Source organism: Mauremys reevesii, linkage group 3 (genome assembly GCF_016161935.1).
Source record: "Mauremys reevesii isolate NIE-2019 linkage group 3, ASM1616193v1, whole genome shotgun sequence".
In the NCBI taxonomy this organism is placed as follows: Eukaryota; Metazoa; Chordata; order Testudines; family Geoemydidae; genus Mauremys; species Mauremys reevesii.
The window spans coordinates 74926436-74949243 of record NC_052625.1 but is presented as its reverse complement, the minus strand read 5'-3'; the positions used below and the strand labels follow the sequence as shown (position 1 = coordinate 74949243).

Below are 22808 nucleotides of genomic sequence, written 5' to 3'. Positions count from 1 at the left end.
CTAAAAATGTATTTTGGTGCACTTTACAGTGCGAGGTTGAAACACTGGCTAGCCCAGGTATATAAGCAATTAGTAAGTAGAGGGCATAGTAGGTGCATTAGTAAATACAAGTATTAATATTTTCAAGATTTTTATTAAAATTTAAAAAAAAAATGGATTGCATTAGAAATATTGTGTATAAAGGCTCCTGGCAAAATCCGGTACTATCCCCTGTAAAAGACTGGCTTACTGTATGTGTGAACAAGATGGCATCATTTGAAACCAGGATATCTAAATTGAATAATGATTTTTTTTCCAAGTGTATGGGTGTTGCAGCAGGGCAACTTGGGCACATTTTCAAACAGTCAGCCATATTTATTATTATGTAAATTGTACATAGAAAGGAGGCATTGAACATTCTTGAAGGGCAAGAAGTGCAAATCATGCAACTGCACAATTTGCATATTTATGCATTGTTACTTTGGCGCATTTTTCCTTTTCAATTGAAAAATGATTTAAATTTTCTCCTCCTGTTTCCCTGCTAGTGATGGGCACGCTGTAAAGGTCAATAAAAATAAAGACTTTTACTAGACACTGTAGGTGCCTTGGAATCCCTGTGAAACTCAAATATAAATACAGCCTGGGAGAAACTCGGACACTGAGGTGAAGGGTGGGGAGAAGGGAATGTATTGTCTTAGCCAAACCGTGGAAAATTCCAGGTTAACTCCTTTAACAATATCACAGACCCTGCAGGAGCCACAGGCAGGAGCAGCCCTGAGGGTCCTGCTTGCTTTGTGGGGAGACTCTGTCTCCCTCCTGGAGGTCTATTTCATGTCCACCAACCCCTCCCCGAGAGCTACAGTCCTAGAGGCCACATCCGGCCCCTTCTCTGCCACTGTTGCTGTTCCTTCAGCCCTGCTCCTCCTGTGGAAAGTGTAACACACTCTCTTCTCTGGTCATGCAGGAAGTTGAGATGAGATGCTCTGAGTCTACCTACATACTTCTAACCTCTGGCCACAGACTGGAACCACCCAGTAGTGACCACGTGCACTAGGAGTATTTGTGGGTACAGGATCCACCCCAGATCCTGTTTTAGTCCTTTGTTTCACCAGGTGATTCAGACTCCTGGGCTTCTGACTGGGAGAGAGCAGGGAAATCAGGAGCTTTCCAGGAGTGAAGGGAAACTCAGCAGGCCTCTTCCATATCATCCTCTTGCTTTTTAACTTAGAGGAAAGGGGAAAAAAAACCTCCCCTCTATCTTTTCTTTCTTGGAGTCCAGTGTCACAGATATCACTGAATGGAGAATAAAGCTTCAGTGAAACATAAAACAACCAACTGCTTGAGGCTGGGACAAAACTTCTCCCATTGGTTCCATAATTGTCCATTATCAGGTTTCTTGCCCCATTCTCAGAAGTATCATGTATTGGTCACTGTCAGAGACAAGTCACTAAAGTAGATGGTCTCATCCATTAGGACCATCATAAGTGAAATAGCCCAAAAACTTTGGAATCCACAATGTCAATGTCATTTTGTATGATCTTTTTTTTTTATTTGAGGCTATGTTTTCTTAGGGCCAGAACCACAACGGACAAGCTGAAATTAGGTCCCTCCGCTATCCCCGCCCATTGGACTGGTTCATTCCAATGGCTGCCCATGAAAAATGGGTCAAATTGAACCCAAAAATCCCTCCACTCTTCTCTTCCTCCCCTCCTCCCTGAATGCGGCCGCGTTTCTTGAAGCGCCTTTCTCTGTTACAGACGCGCGGACCGCTTCGCCACAGCCGGGGCAAGCCTGCAGCCGCTGCGCTTATGGCTGCCTTTGCGTCGCCCGCTGCGCCCGCCGTCCACGCTCCCACCTTCCGAGTCCACCTCCGGGGCGAGGCCTCACGGCCAGGAGAGAGGAGAGTAAAGAGGCGACCTCTCGCATGCGTCGCAGAGTCGCCGGGTGGTGGGCATGGGAGGGCGTGGGGTCAAGTCATGTGTGGGATGGGGTGGCATCTGGGGCCTGGGGTGGAATTCTGGGCCTGGGACCGGTGGGATGACTGGCTGGCTGCAGTGGATGACAGCTGGGCGCTGGAGCACTTTCACGGCACTGGGTGCAGCTTGGCTGTGAGCCCTGACCTGCACACCCTGTGAACTGTGTGACCTGCCTGAAGCGCCAGTGGAAGCAGACTGCGAGGCAGAGTGGAGATACCAGAGCGCGGTGACACAGCTGCCGGTCAGCCAGCAACCACTTCGGAGTGGGTGGCGCACGTGTGACTACTGTTGTTCCGAGCAGCCACTGCGCTCTGTTGTCAGCCAACTAGCAACATCAGTGACTGGTTGAAATCATGTCATCTCAGTAGTGGCTTCAAATGATGGGGTCATCATGGCTTCGCCATGGGACGTGTGGCCCAAACTGGGACAGCCCTATCCTGCCAGGGGCCCAGCCCACCCCAGGGGGCCATACATTGGTGGAAGGGCTACTAGAAAGCCCACAGGGGTTTACCAACCAGCTGTAGTCATAGGTGGGGCACCATGTGGTTCGTTTTACTGGTGTCAGCGGCAAGGGTTCATTGGTTCAGTTCACTTAGACTGTGTGGAGCGAACTCTGGTCTGCCACAATTCCACGATGGGTGGACGGAAACCCCGATCCACGGGCTAGCAGTGGGACTCGGCCTACCCTCGGGATGCCCCCTCAGGGCCGAATACCTATACAGGCGCCTTGAACACCCGAAAAGGAACTATACACCGGCTGGTGACTGTGGTGCGGCTCAGCGTCTCAGGGTGATGCTTGGACTGACTTGATGGCGGACCTTATCAGAAAGAGAGCGGACCCCCGCTGTTATTGCTGCTGCTAGTGCTGTGTGAATCTCAATGTGCTGCTTGCTGTTCTGGCTGTGCTCTTTGCTCTCCTTGGAGCCGTGGGGAAAGCCTGGCGCTCGTGCACGCACAGCTGAAGAATGCTGAGTGGAGATGCTCGCAGGGCGGAGGCTTGAGAGAGATCCCATCTCAGGAGCAGGAAGCACAAGGAGTCACTCCTGACTGTTTTAATAGAGAGCAGGATAACAAGTTTTCCCCAGAGATCAGGACCCAAGTTTTTTTGTTAACCCTGTTTAGTTTTAATTAATAATTTATTTTTAGTTTTGGCATTTTGTTTTTTTGTTTTTTTTTCGTTCTTTTTGCATTTTGTTTTCTGTGAAACATGTTGTGTGGTGGCATAGTTGTTCGCTGTGCAGTGAGGGGCGAGGAAGGGTTGGGGGTGGTGAAGGGTGTGGTGGTGGGTCCTTGGGGAAGGTTGGGGGGAAAGGGTGGGGGGTGGGTGGTGGTGTGGGGGGTGAGGGGATGGGGTCTTTGGGGGGGAGAGGGGGGGGAGGGGGGTGGAGGATGCCAAATGCACGTGGAAGGCTTGTGGGGAGGGAGGAGGCCACAGATCAGCATGAGGAAGGAGGGCACCAGGAAAGAACACCACACAAGCTGTACCTGGCCAGCTGTGACCCCAGTCTGACTGTCAGTTGACCCTGTGTGTGCCCCTGTGCCCCCCCTGCCCCAAGTCTGTACCCTGAAACTGTGGCCCCCCACCCACACTTAAAAATCCCACACACAACAAACACACACACACAAGAAACACACGAGAAACGTGACGGAAACATTAACAAACAATAAACCGCTTAAAACGAAACTAATTGGGTTGGTAACAGGGGAGTGGGTATACCTGTGGACTCTGTGAAGGGAGAGGAAAAAGGACGCGAGGTGCTAGCTGGGTGCTACTGTCTTACACATTAGCAGCCTGCTGCTTCCTGCCGCCTTCTTCTCACTTTCCCCTCTTCTTTGGGTTTGGTCTGAGGCAGGACTTCTGGGCGTTGGAGGCGTTGGGGCTCTCTTGCAGCCTGCCTGCTCCTCTCTCAGCTCATCTGCAGAACATCTACAAGCCTCCTCGCGAAGGCCTCGTTTGCGGCAGCAGCGCTTTCCGCAGCTGCCGCGTCTTCTGCCTGCCTATCCTCCCGCTCCCTGTGTCCACTGGTGTGCTGCTGACTGCTCCTCCTCTCTCCCTCTCTGCTCTCTCTGCTCTGCCCTCTCGCTCTGGCTCTGGCCTTCTTCCTGGAACATGTCTGCCTCTTTCTCTTTTCTTCGTCCTGCTCTGCGCCGATGGCGGGGCAGTCCAGTGGAAGGAGGAAGCTGTGGATGCGGGAAAGTAGGTGATTTGAAAACATAAATACATGTGTTTGCCAACCAACACAGCAGTCTAGTTTCACACAGAGTAGACAAGAACAGGGAAAAAAGTAAGGGAGAGGAGTCTCTAGAGAGAGATTTGGGGGACGCTCTCATTGGCGCGCTGCGCGCGCACTGGCGAGCGCGCTGGATAGGAGAGACAGCTGCATCCCTGCATCACATCCTGCACAAAGCCAGGTAAGCCTTACTATCAGTCAGAGTACAGCTAGCTGCTCCTGCTGCTCTCCTGCTGGCAGGCAGAAACAAAAGCAAAAAAGCGGTTATCTATGCCAGTATCCGAACGTCTGCGACCCTGTATGCTTTCCTCTGCCTTTCGTGGTCCTGGAACACGTCTTGTCTGTCATTAAAACTCATGTTAAAACTCTGTTAAGCGAGGTAAAATGCAAAGTAAGTAAAACTCTGTTAAGGTCATTAAAAAGTAAAAGTAAAGCAAAAAGTAAAAGTCAGTACACACACTAATTGCACACTAATTCAGCACTTTAGACACACAGCACATCACCAAGAGGCGTGTCAGAGGGCACACAGAAGCACACAGAAGCGAGAGCCTGCAGTGCACAGCCCAGGACTTGCTGCCATGCTACGGCAGCGATGCTCCCCTCAGAGGAGATATGGAGGCGCGAAGAAGTTGGGCGAAGGATGGCATGGCAAATAAAGCAAGGAAGAGCCTCTCTCAAGAAGGCTTCAGCTGCTCTGCAGAGCTTTTGGCTTTTTTCTGAAGGACTATTGCTCCATTTGCTGTTTGTGTAGACCTTCTGTTTTGTTTGTTGTTTTTTTTTTGTTTTTTTTGTTTTTTTATTTTTTTAATTTTTATATATTTAATAAAAAAAAAAAAAAAAAAAAAAATGTTTAAACTTCACGCCTGATCCCTTCCCCTGATCCGAGTCCTGATCCTTCCGGGGCGGCGGGGTGGTAGGGTCGGTGAGTGAGGATGAGTGAGAGATGCTGAGATGGGAAGAGGGGAGTGGGTTGGGATGTCGCCGCCGCGCCCGCTCTCCTCGCCCTTCCCCTTCTCATCTTCCCCCAGAGGAGAACAGACGGGAACTGTCTCGTCCACAGTCTCCACTGTCACTGGGGCTCCTGGTGCACTGTCACCCACCTAGAATAGCATGCCAGTCGCCTGCGGCAGGCCGTGGTGCTGGGGGCGTGGGGCGGGTCGTCCGCTTTCGCTTTTTGCTTTGATTCCCTTGTTCTTGGTCTTTCACTTTCACGCGGCGGCACCACGGGCTGTATCGCTGTATCCTTTGTGCTGGCTGCTCTGAGACCTTTTCGAGGGGCTTTCCGCTTGTTTCGCTTGCAGCTCCGCTCTCCCGACACAGCCACTCACACAGCACAGCGCCCGATCGATCCAGTCTCCCCGGTGTCCATCATGGGTTTCTCTTTCTTATTCTGGTCTGCCGGACTCCTCTGCCTGAGATGCTGAGTGTGTTGCTGGTGCTGCGGGCTCCCGCGACCAGCAACATTCATTCAAACCACAGGAAAATGAAAAAAAAAAAAAAATTCAAATTTTCCTCATTTCCTGGCTGGGAGAATCCAAGCTCGGACTGCTGGACTGCTGTCCAGGCGTCAACAAGTGGTGCACTGTGGGATAGCTCGCGGAGCTGCTAAGTCGATTAGCATCCCCACCCCAGCATAGAGCTAGTGCGAGCGCGCGACTTAGCTCCACTCGGCCGGGTGGAGTACCACCAAGAAAAAAAGAGCCCTCTAGGAATTAAATGGCTTCCTGGTGGTGGTGGGTGGTTGGTTGTTAGTAGATTAAATGCTGATAAATTCGAATTAAAGTCCTAGTGTAGACCAGGCCTTATTGTACTAATCAATATAGATATTATAAATGTCTAAGAGAGAACAAATTACTTCCCACTCCCCAGTAAGTTTTTAAAAGAAATTTCAGAGCCAGGAATCAGGGAGCAGTTAAAAGGAAGGAAGATGCCAGTGTTTGAAATATTTGTTTTGCTCTGTGTATGAAGTGGGGACACTGACTCCTTTTCAGCTATACTGAGTGCTATGGATCTGAGGCCACAGCTCATTGCTTTACAGATATTTCTTTTCCTGTGCATCCACTGAGGAAAGTTACATGTGAATGAAAATGATCCATTGATGTTATAGGTGATGAGGAGAAAAGTAGTATTTTGCCTGTACCAGAGAGAAAATAGAGTAATGAGAGTTATGAAAAGGGTTTTAACTATACAATTGAAACCTCAGAAAGACATGATATAAAAATGTTTTGAAATTACTTGGAGTATCTCCAATTTTAAATAGCAGATCTAATTAAACTGGTGTTAGTGTCCTTTATCACTCCCCCCAGAATGAAACAATATGTAACTGGTGGATTTGTGACTGTACAAAACCTCAAGTTGGGGCTGGTGTTATAAACAAGAATCACTGACTTGAAAATGTATTTTCCAGTAGAGATGGACCCACACTTACTACTTTTCATTTGCCATTTAAAAAAAAATGTGCAACAATTTTAAATGGAGCAGTTTTACTATGTTGGAATATAAAGACCAATATTACAATCTGCACCAACAAAGGAAACCCTCAGTAACACCTTCCCAAGAGGCATCAGAATGACTTTATAAGACTAGACAGACTCAACTGCGGGTTTCTGACATGTGAGAACTTGGCAAGGAATGCAGATTTCCCACCAGAAATTACCACAGAAATAATAGTAAACCATTGAGCAGAATGAAATAGCTTGCTGAGAGCTACTGAGGACCTGGAAAATTCAACATAGGAGTTGCCAGAGATGTGAGTGTTGTCTGTACTTTTAAAACCAGAGGAAATATTTTGTTCTTGCATACAAGTACTTATTAATGATCACATGGATAAAATGGGAACTGCTCCTGGGACTCTTCTCTAATTTTGGAGTAGCTATGTTATAAAAGATTCTGTACCGCATTCTTGGAGTCTGCATTAGAATAATAAAGGAATAGTACTGGTGACAAAGCAAGGTCCCAGGGAAAACCAATGTAACCTGGCTTGTGCTGTAAAAGAGAGTGTACTGTTGTTATGCTATGCCATGTTACAATGTGTGTGACTGAATTAGTTCCTTGTGAATAAATTTATTCAAGGTCTTGATGCGCCTATAGGAACCAGTAGGGATAGGGATTTGTAAATAAGACATAGAACCTGAGTTTTTATGATGAGTGGTTGCAGGTGCTGTGCCCACATATTGTACATCCAGGTCATGGATAATATTGGTTGAAAAACAGCAACTCTGGTTATTCAACACATTGTGTGGAGTTTTTTTGGAGTATACGGCAGCACCCAAATTGTGTTCATTTTGAAACCATGTGCATTTGCAGAGACTGGCTTCATCCCCCTCAGGTTGAGAACCATGTTAGCAGTATCAATCTTAAACACAGTTTAAAACTACTATTAAAAGATTGTTTGGTCCTATACAGTGTTTGGACAAGCCATGCTGAAGCACTTTTGAGTCATGTTGAAAACTAGCTTTGCTAACATGGTTCTTGGGCCTGTGCAGATGAACTCCAGGTTGGATGTGGGCTGCTATCAGTCCTGGAATCCATTACTTCATCGTTTTTTCCATATTGTAGATTTCAGCTCCGTTTATGTCCTGTTTGATTACTCATTAAAGTGCCTACCTAATTTTTCTGCAGTAACCCAATTACAGTGGTATTAAAAAGTATTTTGGGTTTGGACTGAAGAGCTGTTGCAACATATTTTATTTTGAGCAGACCAAGGAGCTGCTGGCACTTGCAAAGATTTTAATATGTCAGGATTCTGATTAAAACTACTCTTCTCATGTAATGCCATTGTTTCAGAGTTTCCATGGGATAGTAGGAAAGATTCAGATTTAGTTGCATAGCAGACTCTGCATAAACATCCAATAGGGCACCAGGAGAAAGGGAATAACAGAGGGAAGCCTGGAAGATTGCCATGAATTCTTCATCTGGGTCAACAGTGTTGTAAATTTATGTTAGAAGGTGTTGACTAATGGTTTTGGGTACAAGAGTGGGAGATAGGATTATTGAGCTACTATCTTAGTTGTTTTATGGGACTGGCTATGGAAGTGATTGATCCAAATAAGAGCAGATATTGTGAATAAAGATACTAGTAAACAGAGAAACATTTTGATTGGATTTAATAGATAGCTATCAAACCCCTGTTCATGAACTGGTATTGAATTGCTTTCTGGGCTGGTATAGAAGGCCATTAGAAAATGGTAAAAAATTTTTACCTGTTTTTGTTCAAATTTTGTTTTATAAAGATCTTGACTTCCCATGTTTGGCTCCTATGTGGGCTAAATATTAAGTTAAGAGTTTCAAACACAAGTAATAACTCAGCCTCAGATGGAAGGCTTTGAGCCAAAAAGCCTGGAGACAAACATGCTGGAGATGAGGTTAGAACATCCACCTACCCACATCTTTCCCTGTTTGTAGAGTACAGCCAACCTATTTGGAATATTATGTTAGGACATGGGTAAAACAAAGAGGGGAAATTTTCCTTTTTCATTTGAAGCTTAGCATTTCCTTTAGGCAATGGATGCGGGTGTTTGCTCTTGTAGCCTGCAGTACAATAACTGAGAGAGCTTTTGTAACTGGATGGCCAGGATATACCAGGTAGCACATTAGAGTGAGGGTTCAGATCCCTCTGAATTTAGGCTTCTGATACAATTCACTATGCATTTGGTGATGAGAAGAGGATTAGTCTTCCATTTGTTATGTAACCAGATTGTGTGTGCAAACTCCGTCATGTTACGGGGGCAGGGCAGTGAAAATGTTGTTTAGCGTTAAGAATGTATCTGTCAATGAAAATTCAATCTCTTAATCTCTTTAAACAAAAATAACCTTGAGAAGAGCAAGACCTGGACCAATGTTATACTCTAAATCAGCAGAGGATTATTAGAAACTCTCTAGTGGGAAAGTGCAATAAAACCAGTTTTCTAATCCTTGAATAATGTGTGTAATCTCTCAGTTCAGTCCACAGGCAAACAGGAAACTAAAACGCATGCTTATAAGCATGGGCAGCGGGTATTGGAGGCAGGGGGAGGCTGTGCCTCCCCAAACAGCCTAGCGTGGCCCTGCCCAGACTCCGTTGCCAGGCCAGGCCCCCTCCTGCAGTTCCCAGCACTCTGCCCAGCTGGCCCAGGCTGCCTGAGGCTGGCTGGCCTGCCTCCTGCAGGGACTCGGGGTGGCTGGTGTTGGGGCCGCACTACCCTGTGTGCCAGGGAGTGGGGGCACTGGGGCCAGACCTCCCATCGCGAGAGCTGGGGGACATGGTGGGAATGCGGGGCCTTGGGCACAAGGGGAGGGGCTGGGGGCCTCCCTCAACTGCCGGGTCACTGGCCGCTTGTGCTTACAAGTGTGTGCATTTGTGCAGGAATGGACACACATACGTGAGTGTCTAATAGCCATTTTACACTTTGAAAAACTCCCCCCAGCTCCCATAAAAAGTGAATGGAGCTGGGCACCTAACTCCTCATTTGTGCTTTTAAAAATTCCTGCCTGAAATCTGTAATACTAACAGATATTGTATTTGGACTGACTGGTACAGATTAATTACAAGACTAGCAGGTTTCTTCTCTTTGTTTTTTACTTCCTATTTTCCCCCCCAAAGTGTTAAACATTAAGGCCCTGATCTTGCAAACAGATAAGCAAGTGAATATTGCATGCATGTGAATTTAGGATTTACATTAATCCTAATGGGACTGTTCACACACCCAAAATTAAGCACGTCAGTACCATAAGAGTGTACAATTAAACATTTAAAAACAAACAAAAAAAACCTGTCAAACAATTAAAAGAATTAATAGTGATTAATCACAAGAATAAAAAAGATTAATCATGATTAAGCACACTCAAACAATAATAGAATACCAATTTACATTTATCATAAATATTTTGGATGTTTTTCTACATTTTCAAATATTGATTTCAATTACAACGCAGAATACAAAGTACACAGTGCTCACTTTATATTTTTATTATAAATATTTGCACTGTAAAAAATATGAACAAGGGGACATAAATGTTTAGCATATTTGGCATATAAATACCTTGCAATGCTGGCTATCCCAGTGCCATCCGAACACCTGTTCTCACAGCCAATGGGAGCTGTGGAGCTAGCACTCAAGATGGGGCAGAGGCAGTGCGCAGAGCTGTCTGCCGCACCTCCGCTAGGAGCAGCCAGGACAGGTCGCTGCTTGCGGGGAGCCACCCGAGGTGAGTGCTCCCTCAGATCCGGCACCCCGCACATCCTCCTGCACCACAACCTGCTGCCCCGTGTCCCCTCCCATACCCAAACTCCCTGCCCGCCCCATGCCAATCAGACTATAAACCTTCAATGAAGATCAGAAATGCCAGTTTATAGAGCTTTCTGATTGGTGAAGTGCTGGATAAAACAGCTTTTACTGTATTTGAAAATGTAGAAAAGCATCCAAAATATTTATAATTTAAATTCAGTACTATATTATTGGTTAACAGTGTGATTTAAAACTGATTAATCGTGATTATTTTTTTAATTAAGTTAATTTGTTTTGAGTTAATCACTCGAGTTAACTGCAATTCATTGACAGCCCTACTAAAAGAATCAAGAAAAACAAAAGTGAAAGGTGATTGTGCACTATTAATTTTGTGCCCCGGAATTTCAATGGATATGTTGTTTTAATTATGCATGCATATAAATCTGAGCAAAAATTGTACTGTGAGGTATTTGATCAATAGCATTTGGTCATATAGATTACTGTAATTGAATATTCAATTAATGACAGAAATATACAGTGTTCCTTTTATTACTTTACCCAAGTATAAAATTATCATGCTTATAAGTTTATGTAGAATTTGTGTTTGTGAATAGAAACTCTCCTTCTCTTTCTCAATGGGAAAGCTGCTGAAATATCTTCAGAGTGCCGCACATAATCCAAGTGTTTTGCCAGGGAATTTAGGTCAAGCATGCACAGGCCCTTGACTGTAATGAATATAAAAAGGGGACAGAGTATGTGTGTGTGAGAAATAAAATTACAGATCTATGAAATAACTTTGTTTCAAGGTGTTCGGTGAATTGACTTAATCCTACTGACTTTTTCAAATGTTTTGACAGATGAATGTTTTGTAAAATAGACTGCAAGAAGACTGCATGACTACTCCTAATGGATTATTGCTTAGAATTGTCCTAGGACAGATACATTGTTGACTTCTATAAGAACAGCAGGAGTACTTGTGGCACTAACAAATTTATTTGAGCATAAGCTTTCATGGGCTATAGCCCACTTCATCAGTTGCATAAACTGGAACATATAGTAAGAAGATATATATAGATATAGATATACACACACATACAGAGAACATGAAAAGGTGGAAGTTGCCATACCAACTCTAAGAGGCTTATTAAGATGAGCTATTATAAGCAGGAGAAAAAAAACACTTTTGTAGTGATAATCTAGATGGCCCATTCCAGACAGTTGACAAGGTGTGAGGATTCTTAACATGGGGAAATAGATTCAATTTGTGTAATGACCCAGCCACTCCCACTCTCTGTTCAAGCCCAAGTTAATAGTATCTAGCTTGCAAATTAATTCTAGTTAAGCAGTTTGTCATTGGAATCTGTTTTTGAAGCTTTTCTGTTGCAAAATTGCCACCTTTTAAGTCTGTTACTAAGTGACCAGAGAGGTTGAAGTGTTCTCTTACTGGTTTTTGAATGTTATGATTCCTGATGTCAATTTTGTGTCCACTTATTCTTTTGCGTAGAGACTGTCCAGTTTGGCCAATGTACATGGCAGAGGGGCATTGCTGGCACATGATAGCATATATCACCTTGGTAGATATGCAGGTGACAGAGCCCCTGATGGCGTGGCTGATGTGATTAGGTCCTATGATGGTGTCCCTTGAATAGATATGTGGACAGAGTTGGCATCGGGCTTTGTTGTAAGGATAGGTTCCTGGATTAGTGTTTTTGGTCTGTGGTTGCTGGTGAGTATTTGATTCAGGTTGGGGGGCTGTCTGTAAGCGAGGACAGGTCTGTCTCCCAAGATCTGTGAGAGTGAGGGATCGTCTTTCAGGATAGGTTGTAGATCTTTGATGTGCTGGAGAGGTTTTAGTTGGGGGCTGAAGGTGAGAGCTATTGGAGCTGCTTCACACACAGGGCCAGATTAACTCTCCTGGGGGCCCTGTATACAAGTCTTTTTTTCCTAATTTAAAACAAAATGATCACAATTATGGCATTGAGGCTATTAATGATATACTAAACTTGCCTTTTAATTAACATAAAGCCATTCTGTGGTTACATTTGAGTCTTAAAACATGTAGAATATAGTTAATTCCAAATAGCCTACTTCTTACCTTAGAACAGCTGTTATATTAGTTTCTTTCTGGGAGGGCCTTTGGGTGTAGGAGAGAGCTCCAGGCTGGGGCAGAGTGTTGGGGTGCAGGAGAGGGTGAGGGGTGTGGGCTCTGGCCTGGAGGTGCTTACCACACTTTTTGAAACTTTAGTCTTACTGAAAATATTCTTAAGTTCAACCAAAACAATGTTTTGTTCAACCCAAAATAAACATTTTTTAAACTTTTTTAATTTCTCGGACCTGCCCACGAACCAAAAATCAGTTATTCATACAGCTTTAATAGCAAAAAATTTTTTGCCCTCTTTCTAGCTTACTCATAGTTGTTGAAAGATATTTTCAAAATACTCATATCATCATTCTCCTTCCCCTCCCCTTCATTGGCATTCTGCACTGGAATGCCAGTGTGAAATCTTTCCAATATCCAGTAATTCACTCTGATGTTTCTCCTCCCCTTCTTTCAACTTCGGCTGCTAAGGGAGCAGGATTTAAATGCACTATGGCTTGGCTCTCATTTGATTGATTAATATGCTTGCATAATATTTGCTATGTGGGGAGCATGAAGAGGAGCTGGAATGGGGGAGAGATACTCATCTGCCTATTCTGTTATGGAAAAGACTTTATATGTAATATATAAAAAATAAATGTGGCTCCACAGAAAGTTAAAACTCTACCCTTTTGGTTGAGAAGTCTTAGTACCTTCATGCTTTGTAGCAAGGACTTGAAATTTGGCAAGGGATTTGCCCTAGTAATTAGGGATGTACCTCTTGCTGACCACTTAAAAATAAGCCCAAATTTGTCTAAATTTGCATGCGCTCAGTAGCGACTTATTAACTTGCAGCTAAATTCTCTGAAGCTTTCCATTACCCTAGGTATGCTCCACCCATCCTTGCTCCTAACTACTGACTGGACTGCACGTGCCCCATCCCCAGAGAGTAACTGAACACATTCCAGTCCAAGGTTGCAGGACCAGTCTAGAGCTTTCCTGCAGCTGTTTTTCCTATCTGACAGGGGCTACTGCAACACCGGAATTGAAAGGAGAAGACTCTTCTGTTGGCATTCAGGCAGTGAGCCGGAGTAGGAGGAAGTCAAGTGGCACATGCAGAGGGTAGAGGAACGTAGAAGGAGATATGCAGGAGCAAGAACCAGTAGGGGAGGACGGGACAAAGGGGAGAAGAGGTAGTGGAACAGGAACTGAGGATGGGGGAAATATAGGACAGAGACGCGCGTTGGGTGGGAGGCAGATGGGCAAGAGCTACAGGATTGCAACAGGGTAGGGGATAGGTCGGGAGCTGGGGAAGTGGGAATAGGAGAAAAGGAAAGAGAGTGGCTTGAGGGATGGGGACAGACAGGGCTGTAACCACTAGGGCATGCTATGATACTGGAGTCTCACAAGTCCTTTGCTGTCTAACAAATTAAGTGGGTCCTGAAGGGGAAAAAATAGTATTTGATCATGTAATTAAAGACTATATATTCCTGCACAGAAAACCTCAATGCTGGCATGTCCTGATTTTTGAGTGCTTGACTTTGCAACCTTAATCATCTTTTTAACATGTGTGTTTTTTGGATGCATACAAATGTATCTTCCCTATACTATAGTAGGGTTATTTCCTATTCCATAAGGGTTTCTATAAGAAAATGTTTGTTTCCTCAGTCAAAGCTAAACATGGTGTGGTCTTGGTTTCAAAACTTACAGAATGACTTTGATTGCTTTGTGAACATTTCTAGCCTTACTAACATAAGTAAAAATAGACTGGGAACAAAGATGGAGCAATTATAGTTTTTAAAGAAGTAAGCTGTAAACACAAGACGTTGTATCCCTCGGTGTGATCCAGAGAACCGCTACAGGCTTCTGGAATCGCATTATACTGAAATAACTCCTCACTCTGTTGCTATAAAAAGTCTGTTGAAAGTACTGAAGGCTGCTATAGTTGCAGTGAAAATGTAGTGTATTAGCACTGAAGCTGGGTCAGGGACTCAAGGCTATCTTTAGAATATCTAACTTAAGCAGTCCATATTCCAAAGGCCTGATTTCCCCTCCCTGCTCTCCCCACGCTGCTCAGAAACACTGAGCATAACTTGTACCTCTTGACTGCTCAGTCCCTCTTGCAAATCCAATTCCAAGTGTTTAGGAGAAACTTGGTTACAAATACATCCAATAATATCATTTAAGGCCACATTTACCATTGTTATTAACTATTTTATAACCATAGCTGGAAACAACGAAGCAAGATTTCTGGAAGGGATTGGTAGCATGCTTTGGGCTAAAATAGCTGCTCTCCCTTCTCTTAGTTCTCCCACCCCCTCCCCCACCTTTACAGTGGTCCCTGCTCTCATTTTATTGGAAGCCTCATGAATTTTGAATGCTTGGGGTTGGCAATACTCAACTAACCAGACTGGACAGGGAAATTGAGCCAGAATATATGATGCTTGTGGCAGGGACTGTCTGTGTGCCATGATTGGCGGTGATGGGTGAGCATGTTGCGGGGTTTTAATCTATTAATAAAAGTAGACCCCTTTATTGTAAAACTCTTGCCAAGCATGATTCTGGCTGTGCTGTTTTTGACAACCCTTTTGGAACACTGTTGTTGCTTGAACCTCACTAATGGTGGCACAAAAGGAAGAGAGAGAGGAGCATGGGAGAGTGGAAGAAGATAATGGTGACAGGGAGCAACAGATGACTGAGTGGAGAGCAGCATGATGTTTAGCAGGCTCAAGCAAAGACCTCAGCTGAATGACAGCAGCAACAGCAACAGCTCGCACACTTAGAGAAGGCAGCAGAATCAGATTCATGTTTCTTGAGCCAAAAATAAATTATTAATATTATGTTGTCTTTTAAAAAGTGGAGTACCAAATAACATTTTTATCCATTATTGCTGCTTTGGGGATTTATAAGACCTTTCTCATACTTCCTAAAATATACCTTTCTTGATTGAGTTACTTCTTTGCTGGAGGTCGTTGGCAAGATCTGAATGGCGATGTAACCTGTAGCTCAAACCCGAACTGTCATTGAGTTAGTATCCCTTCCCATCTCAATTTAATCTTTGGGAGAAAGGGAATATATTAGATTATAGCCTCAAGTGATGTGATATGAGAACCAAAAGATCTTCAACAACCTGAAACTCCAAAAAAGTCATACGGAAAGTGGAAACTTGGTTAAATTACAAAGGATGAATATATATATTAAAAAAAACCCAAAAGCATGCAGAGATAAATTTAGAAACCCTCCCAGCACAAAATGAGATTGAATTACCTAGGGACGTGACAGGTAACAAGAAAACATTTTACAACTACATTAGAAGGAAGAAGACGACGAAGGATAGGGTAGGCCCATTACTGCGTTTTCTCTTATTTTCTTTCTGTCCTTGGTGAGTAATAGATGGAGTGTTAAGTGCCTTTTTAGTTTGTTTTCACCAGAAAGGTTAGTAATGCTCAGACAACTAGCATTGTGAGCATCAGTGTAAATGAAGTAGGATCTGAGGGTAAAATAAGGAAAGAACAAGTTAAGAATTAATTAGACAAATTACATGTTTTTTACTTGTCAGGGCCTGGTGAAATACACCCTAGAATATTTAAGGATATAGCTGAAGAGATCTCTGAGCCATTACTGATTATCTTTGAGATCCCAGAGGACTCAAAGGGCAAATACAGTACCTATCTATAAAAAAGTGGAATAAGGACAACCCAGGGAATTGTAGATGAGTCAGTTTAATTTAACCCAGAAAGATAATACAGCAAATATTTAAGATCAGTTTGTAAGCACCTAGAAGATATGTTGATAAGCAACAGTCAACATGGATTTGTCAAGAACAAATCATGTCAAACTAACCTAATATCCTTCTCTGACAGGGTAGCAAGCCTGGTGGATAGGAGGGATGCAGCACACATGATATATCTTGATTTTAGTAAGGCTTTTGATACTGTCTCACATGACCTCATAAACTAGGGAGATTAGCCCAGATGAATTTATACAAGGTGGGTGCACTATTGGTTGGAAAACTGTACTCAGAATAGTTGTCAATGGTTCACAGTCAAGCTGGAAGGACATATTGAATGGAGTCCTGCAGGGATCTGTCCTGCATCTGGTTCTATTCAGTATCTCCATAAATAATTTGGATAATTGCATACATAGTACACTTATAAAGTTTGCAAATAGTACCAAGCTGGGAGGGGTTGCAGGTGCATTGGAGGACAGGGTTAGAATTCAAAACGATCTTGACAAGCTGGAGAAATGGTCTGAAATTCAATAAGGACTACACTTAGGAAGGAATAATCAATTGCACAAATACAAAATGGGAAACGACTGCCTAGAAAAGGATCAGGAGTTTATAGTGGATCACAAAGTAAATATGAGTCAACTATGTAGTACTATTGTGTCATCCCGTCCCTACCCCTCCCTCCCTTCCCCCCCCCCCCCAAAAAAAAAGTGAACTGAGGCTATTTGTCTCAGTGCAGGGAACTGGCCTAGAAGACCTATTGAAGTCCCTTCCAGTCCTACATTTTTATGACTCAGGTCTTCCAAAGAGCTTGTTGTAGTTCTCCAGCAACAAAAGTAAAGGGAAGAGCTGAAGTTTTAAAAGTAACAAATAAGCATTTTGTTTTCTTGGGTGTGGGTAGGAAGAGAGATGAGGCCATCCAGATTTCACCCTTAGTATTTAAGAATTGAGTGCATTTTTTATAATGGTACAAAGTCTGTTTTTAATTTCTTCTTAAATATATGGTTTTGCGGTGTGTGTGTGTTCTGCTTTTCTTAGTGTCACTTTGAATCAGTTCAAAGAGCTGAAAAACAATAAAGGACACCATTGGGTTCTTAATAGTGTCAGCATCCCCAATCCACTACTGATGTCTGTCTGTGGAAATGGGAAGCTTCAGTTCTAGTGACAGCATCTGTTTGTACTTGAAAGTAGCTGGAAATGGGGCTGAAGCTGCCCTGAATAAGGGTAAACAGGTCAGTCCCTTGGTCGGTCTCTCTCTCTTTCTTTTTCTTAACCTTCTGTTGTACCCACAGGGTGGAGCTTTTAATTGCTGTCTTCCCCCTCCCCCATATTCACAGTTGCTTCATCCCTGTCTGGAACCACTGTACAACAAAAGGCTTCAAATATTAGATTCTACATCTCTGACTGAAGTTGTCAGTTTCAACAAAGAATAGTGATTTGCGGTAGTGAAAGAGATTCCTCTTTTTTTCCCCTCCTCCTTACGAGACTATTTTGTTGCCTTTTTGTGGGACTGGCTTTGAGGGGAATCAGTGTGGCTAACCTTTTCTGACCATTCAAGTGGGTAGTAATCTTAGCCCCTCAGATTGTTCCTTCTGAACTAGCTATTTCATATACAGAAAATGTAAATAGCTTAACACCTCATTTTAAATGTGACCCAGTAGGTGTGTTAAAATGTCTAACCCATTTAGTGTTAATAGATAGAGTTGTTCACAGCAGTTCAGCGTGAAGCTGTTTCCATATTCATAGAAAATTGAGCTCATTTAAGCTTGCATTCAGTAAAACATGTATAATTTAAACTGACAATGTGTATTTACTTCAGATTTTCATGTGTGTGTCTGTGTGCAGTAATTTCAAGGGACATATGCAGTATTAGAACCCAGTTTTGTTTAAAGATAATACCTTCTTCGTGGTGGTATTAGCATCTTGAGTCAAGACATCAATAGATGCAATGTTTAAGGGGGGGATGGTTTAGTGCTACTTATGTTTGCTGAAAAGATGAGTTAAAGGTTTTTTTCCCCCCAATAGCATTTTTGTTTAGATAACAGATGTTAATCTAAAAATATTCTGCTCTTTTGATAACTGGTATTGAAAAACATGTCTTTATCTAATGTGTTCAAATAATCATCCTAAATTAGAGAGAACACATCCAATACAGATAGAGAGCATGATGTTATTTTTGAATCCAGAAACCCATTTAATTAAACCGTTTAAAAAAAAATCTTGTTTAAACATTAAGCCATATTATAGGCTTCAGACAATATACATATTTTTTTTAAAGTGGTGAGTAATTTACCAACGAATACTATATTTGTTTAAAATGAGTAAATGGGTACGAAATCTTTGGCTAAGTATGCTGTTTCACTGAACAAATATTTAAGGTTAAAGTCCTTTGCTAAGACTGCCAACAAGGGTGCTGTTTCAAAGACCAGAGAATCATCAGGCAGGGATGTCACACTTACTTTCTTATCACTAGGGGGAGTTCCTCTGTCTGGTTTAAGGCATAGTTGCCCAAATCTTCCAAAACAACTAGTGATTTTTGGGTTTCCAAGTTGACACTTTAAAAGGGCCTGACTTTCAGAATCAGGCCCCTCTAATGTGTCTTAATTTGGGCACTCAAAAATCACCAGTCGCTTTTAGCAATTTGGCCCACTATAGGGAAGCATGCATTGCTGTTGGCTATTATTTCACAAACCCAATTAAAATCATAGAAATCTCTTTTCTTAGACTTACTGTGCATTAATGTGAAAACTGATCATATTTTATTGGTGGCGAGAATATTTGGGGCACAAAATCCAGGGTTTAGTCCTACCGAAGGCAACCTCTGTTGAACTTGTGCCTCCATGTACAAAGACCTGTGTTAAAATGTTTCTTTTCTGGCCTGGAGCACTGTGCAACATTTGGAGCTCCATAAATGTCACTCTTAAATGGCCAGTAATTATGATTTTTTTTCCAAATGACATGAGAGTCTCTCTCCTGAGAAGTAGGGCACCAACTCTAGTATACAAGTATCCCCTTTTGTGTAGTTCTAAAGCTAGGAGTTGGGAGACTTTGGTTCTATTCTTGACTCTGTGCCAGCTCGCTATGTGACCTTGAACAAGTTACTTAACGCTGTTGTACCTCATGTTCCCCATATGGAAAACGGTGTAACGTATACTTAACTTTTGAGGGCCTGTGATTAAAAAAATAACTGTATAAGTGTAAAGTAGAATTTAATTATGTTTCTGATAGCAGGAGACTGATTCTAGAATGGAATTCAGGACTCTTGTTTGTATAGTACAAACTGCTAGGCTACTTGAGCCAGCTTGATATATATTTTCTCTTTGTAGCCCTGTGAACAATAAGTAGTACTGAAACTTTAATTTGTATAATTCTTAAATTAGCGCATAGAGATTTATTTTTACTTGAAGGTTGATCTGCTGACTTGTAGGGTATACTGACAAACTTGATGTTTTTGATGTCTATACTTGTCAAGCTCTTTATTTAAGGAGTTAGGTAAAATGTCCTAAGTTTGGTCTATTTTATAATCTTTGCAGGGCGAACTCTTCTGGAAAAACTGTTCAGCCAGCAGGAGAATGCCCCACAGGAAGAAGCAGAAAAACTATGTTCTAGGATCATTGCGATGGGGCTCCTACTTCCTTTCAGCGATTGCTTCAGAGAACCATGTAAACAGAGTGCGCAGCAGAGCACGCCCACGTTTGATGTAAGTTGCAGAATATATACTGTAGTTACTTATGAAAAATTTTAATTATCAATGGTTTGATACCTATCAATCTAGGAAAATTCTCCTCTTAGAGAGAACTTTTTTTCTCCCCATGATCAAGTGACTAAAATTATCATAAATTTAGTGCTTGGGTTCATACATGTTCATGGCTGGATATACAAAATATAATGGAAACAATTATTTTCCCTTTCCCATAAAATGGTCTTCCTGAAGATTTGAGGGCATAATGGTAATGTCTGCCACATTGCTGTACTGTAAACTGGTAAAAATAATAGCTACACCAACCCTCTTCTCTTTTTTGTAGGAAGGTATATATGGCTTTCTGAATTTCAATCATGAGATCATACCTGGTCTCCTGCAAGTCTGATGGTAGCTTCACTGGAAAACCAACAGTATACTGTTCTGGCAGTGCCAGATTAAGAAATGTTTGGGGCCCCATGTACAATGGCAATTGGTGGGACATCTTCCCTGCTTCTGGAGAGAGGGGTTGGATCCTATCCCCAGGCTCCGAGGCCCTGGAGAGTGTGTGTGTTGGAGAACGAGTCCACCTTGTCCTCACCCTGTAGAGGAACCTGCCCTGCCGAGCTGGCCTAGCTCCTTTCTCTACTGTTGCCACAGTGTGCAGACAGGGCTCTTACTGGCCCTAATTTCTTTTGTGTGTTTCTACCTCCCTTCCCCCAACCCCCCAAGATGGGGGCCCTGGGCAAATGTACTAAGTGCACAGTTTGATAATCTAGGCCTGCATGCTGCCAAGAAACTCCACAGAACTTCAGTGGGATGTCTACCCTAGGTTGTTTTTTTTTTACCGTGGGAGTCATAGATTTGTAGGACTGGAAGGAACCTTGAGAGGTCATCTAGTCCAGTCCCCTGCACTCACGACAGGACTGAGTATTATCTAGACCATCCATGACAAGTGTTTTTAGAACCTGCTCTAAAAATCTCCAATGATGGAGATTCTACAACCTCCCTCCACAGTTTATTCCATGTTTAACTACCTTGTTAGCTTTTCCTACTGTCATAAGAATATAAGAATAGCCATACTCGATCAGACTAAAAGTCCATCTAGCCCAGTATCCTGTCTTCCAACAGTGGCCAATACCAGGTGCCCCAGAGGGAATGAACAGAACAGGTAATCATCAAGTGATCCATCCCCTGTCATCCATTCCTAGAATCTAAACTGCCCTTGCTGCAATTTGAGGTCATTGCTTCTTGTCCTATGCTCACAGGTTAAATAGAACCATTTCCCCTCCTCCTTGTAACAACTTTTTATGTACTTGAAAACTGTTATGTCCCTCTTAGTTGTCTTTTCTCCAGACTAAACAATCCCATTTTTTTCCATCTTCCCTCATAGGTCATGTTTTCTAGACCTTTAATCATTTTTGTTGCTCTTCTCTGGCCTTTCTCCAGTTTGTCCACATCTTTTCTGAAATGTGGCGCCCATAATTGGACACACTAGTCCAGTTGAGGCCTAATCAGCATGTAGTAAAGAGGAAGAATTACTTCTTGTGTCTTGTTTATGACACACCTGCTAACACATCCCAGAATGATGTTTGCTGCCCTTTTTTTTTTTTTTTTTTTTTTTTTTCAACAGTGTTACACTGTTGATTCATATTTAGCTTTTGATCCATTATGATCCCCAGATCCCTTTCTGCAGTTCTCTTTCCTTGGCAGTCTTTCCCATTTTGTCTATGTGCAACTGATTTGTTCCTTCCTAAGTGGAGTACTTTGCATTTGTCCTTATTACATTTCATTCTGTTTACTTCAGACCATTTCTCAACTTTGTCCAGATCATTTTGAATTTTAATCCTATCCTCCAAAGCACTTGCAACCCCTCCCAGCTTGGTGTCGTCCACAAATTTATAAGCGTACCCTTTATGCCATTATTTAAATCATTGATGAAGATATTGAACAGAACTTGATCCAGAACTGATCCCTGCGGAAGCCCACTTGACGTGCCCTTCCAGTTTGACAGTGAACCACTGATAACTATTCTCTGGGAATGGTGGTTGCTGCAATTCACCTTGAGTGACAGGGAGCCACAAGAAGTTATACCATATACATTTTTGACCGCTCACAGCTTCTGTCCCTCTTGCTTTAAAATTTGTGCAGTGAACTTCCTCAGATTTCCTGGTGACTTTCTTTTCTGCAGGCATTTAAGAAAAATGCAGCAGTTAAGTTCCCCCACATGAAAATATTATAACTGATCATTATTTGTTTTATTTTGTTCAAATTGGGCCAAGAAATAAGAACAACACCATTGCTTATGTAAGCAAGATGATTATTCTGGAAGTCCTTCTCCGATCATGTTGGTTAGAGGACAGAATAGCTTAAGAAGTGGTATCTGTGGCCAGCTATGGAGTTTTATGAGCATTTGTTTCAGCCTCATCCACATAAGATTTTATTGGCCTACCAAAACTGACAGTATTATTTTTGAAACTAGTCATGAGACAATAAATACTCAGTATAAGAACCTGAGCAGAATAGATCATTCTTCCTGTAGTGTGGTAATGGCAAATGTTCTCCTGTTGCAGCTTCAGTGATCACTTTTTTTTGTTAGAGCTTCTGTGGGAGAAGAGGCTAAGTACTATTTGGTCATTTAGGAAAATCTAATAAACAGGAAACTGTCTAGAAGATGCATTATAAATTGTTCTCTCTCAGGAAGGAAGAGTTCTTCAGAATCCAGACTTTCTAGATGCTTTAATTTCATATATATGTTCTGTAAAATATCACTCATAAAAATTATGACCTGCAGTACTTGTGTAGTAAAAAAAAAACACCCCAAAATATACCTCTCACTCACATTCTCATTTGACCTGAAGATGTGATGATCCACAGGTCTTGAAGCTTGTTCTGCTGGTCCCCAAGCAATCTACATCCCTGCTGCAATC

General features: G+C 42.7%; 1 protein-coding gene across 4 annotated transcripts in view; it reads left to right on the top strand.

Moving 5' to 3' along the window:
* Positions 1 to 22808, top strand: part of FMN2 (formin 2) — a 244166-nt gene that overhangs the window by 18102 nt on the left and 203256 nt on the right. For all 4 annotated transcript variants that reach the window (XM_039532227.1, XM_039532225.1, XM_039532226.1 and 1 more), the window contains exon 3: positions 19733 to 19899. In XM_039532227.1, coding sequence (XP_039388161.1) covers positions 19733 to 19899 — 167 coding nt within the window. The remainder of the gene's footprint in view (positions 1 to 19732; positions 19900 to 22808) is intronic.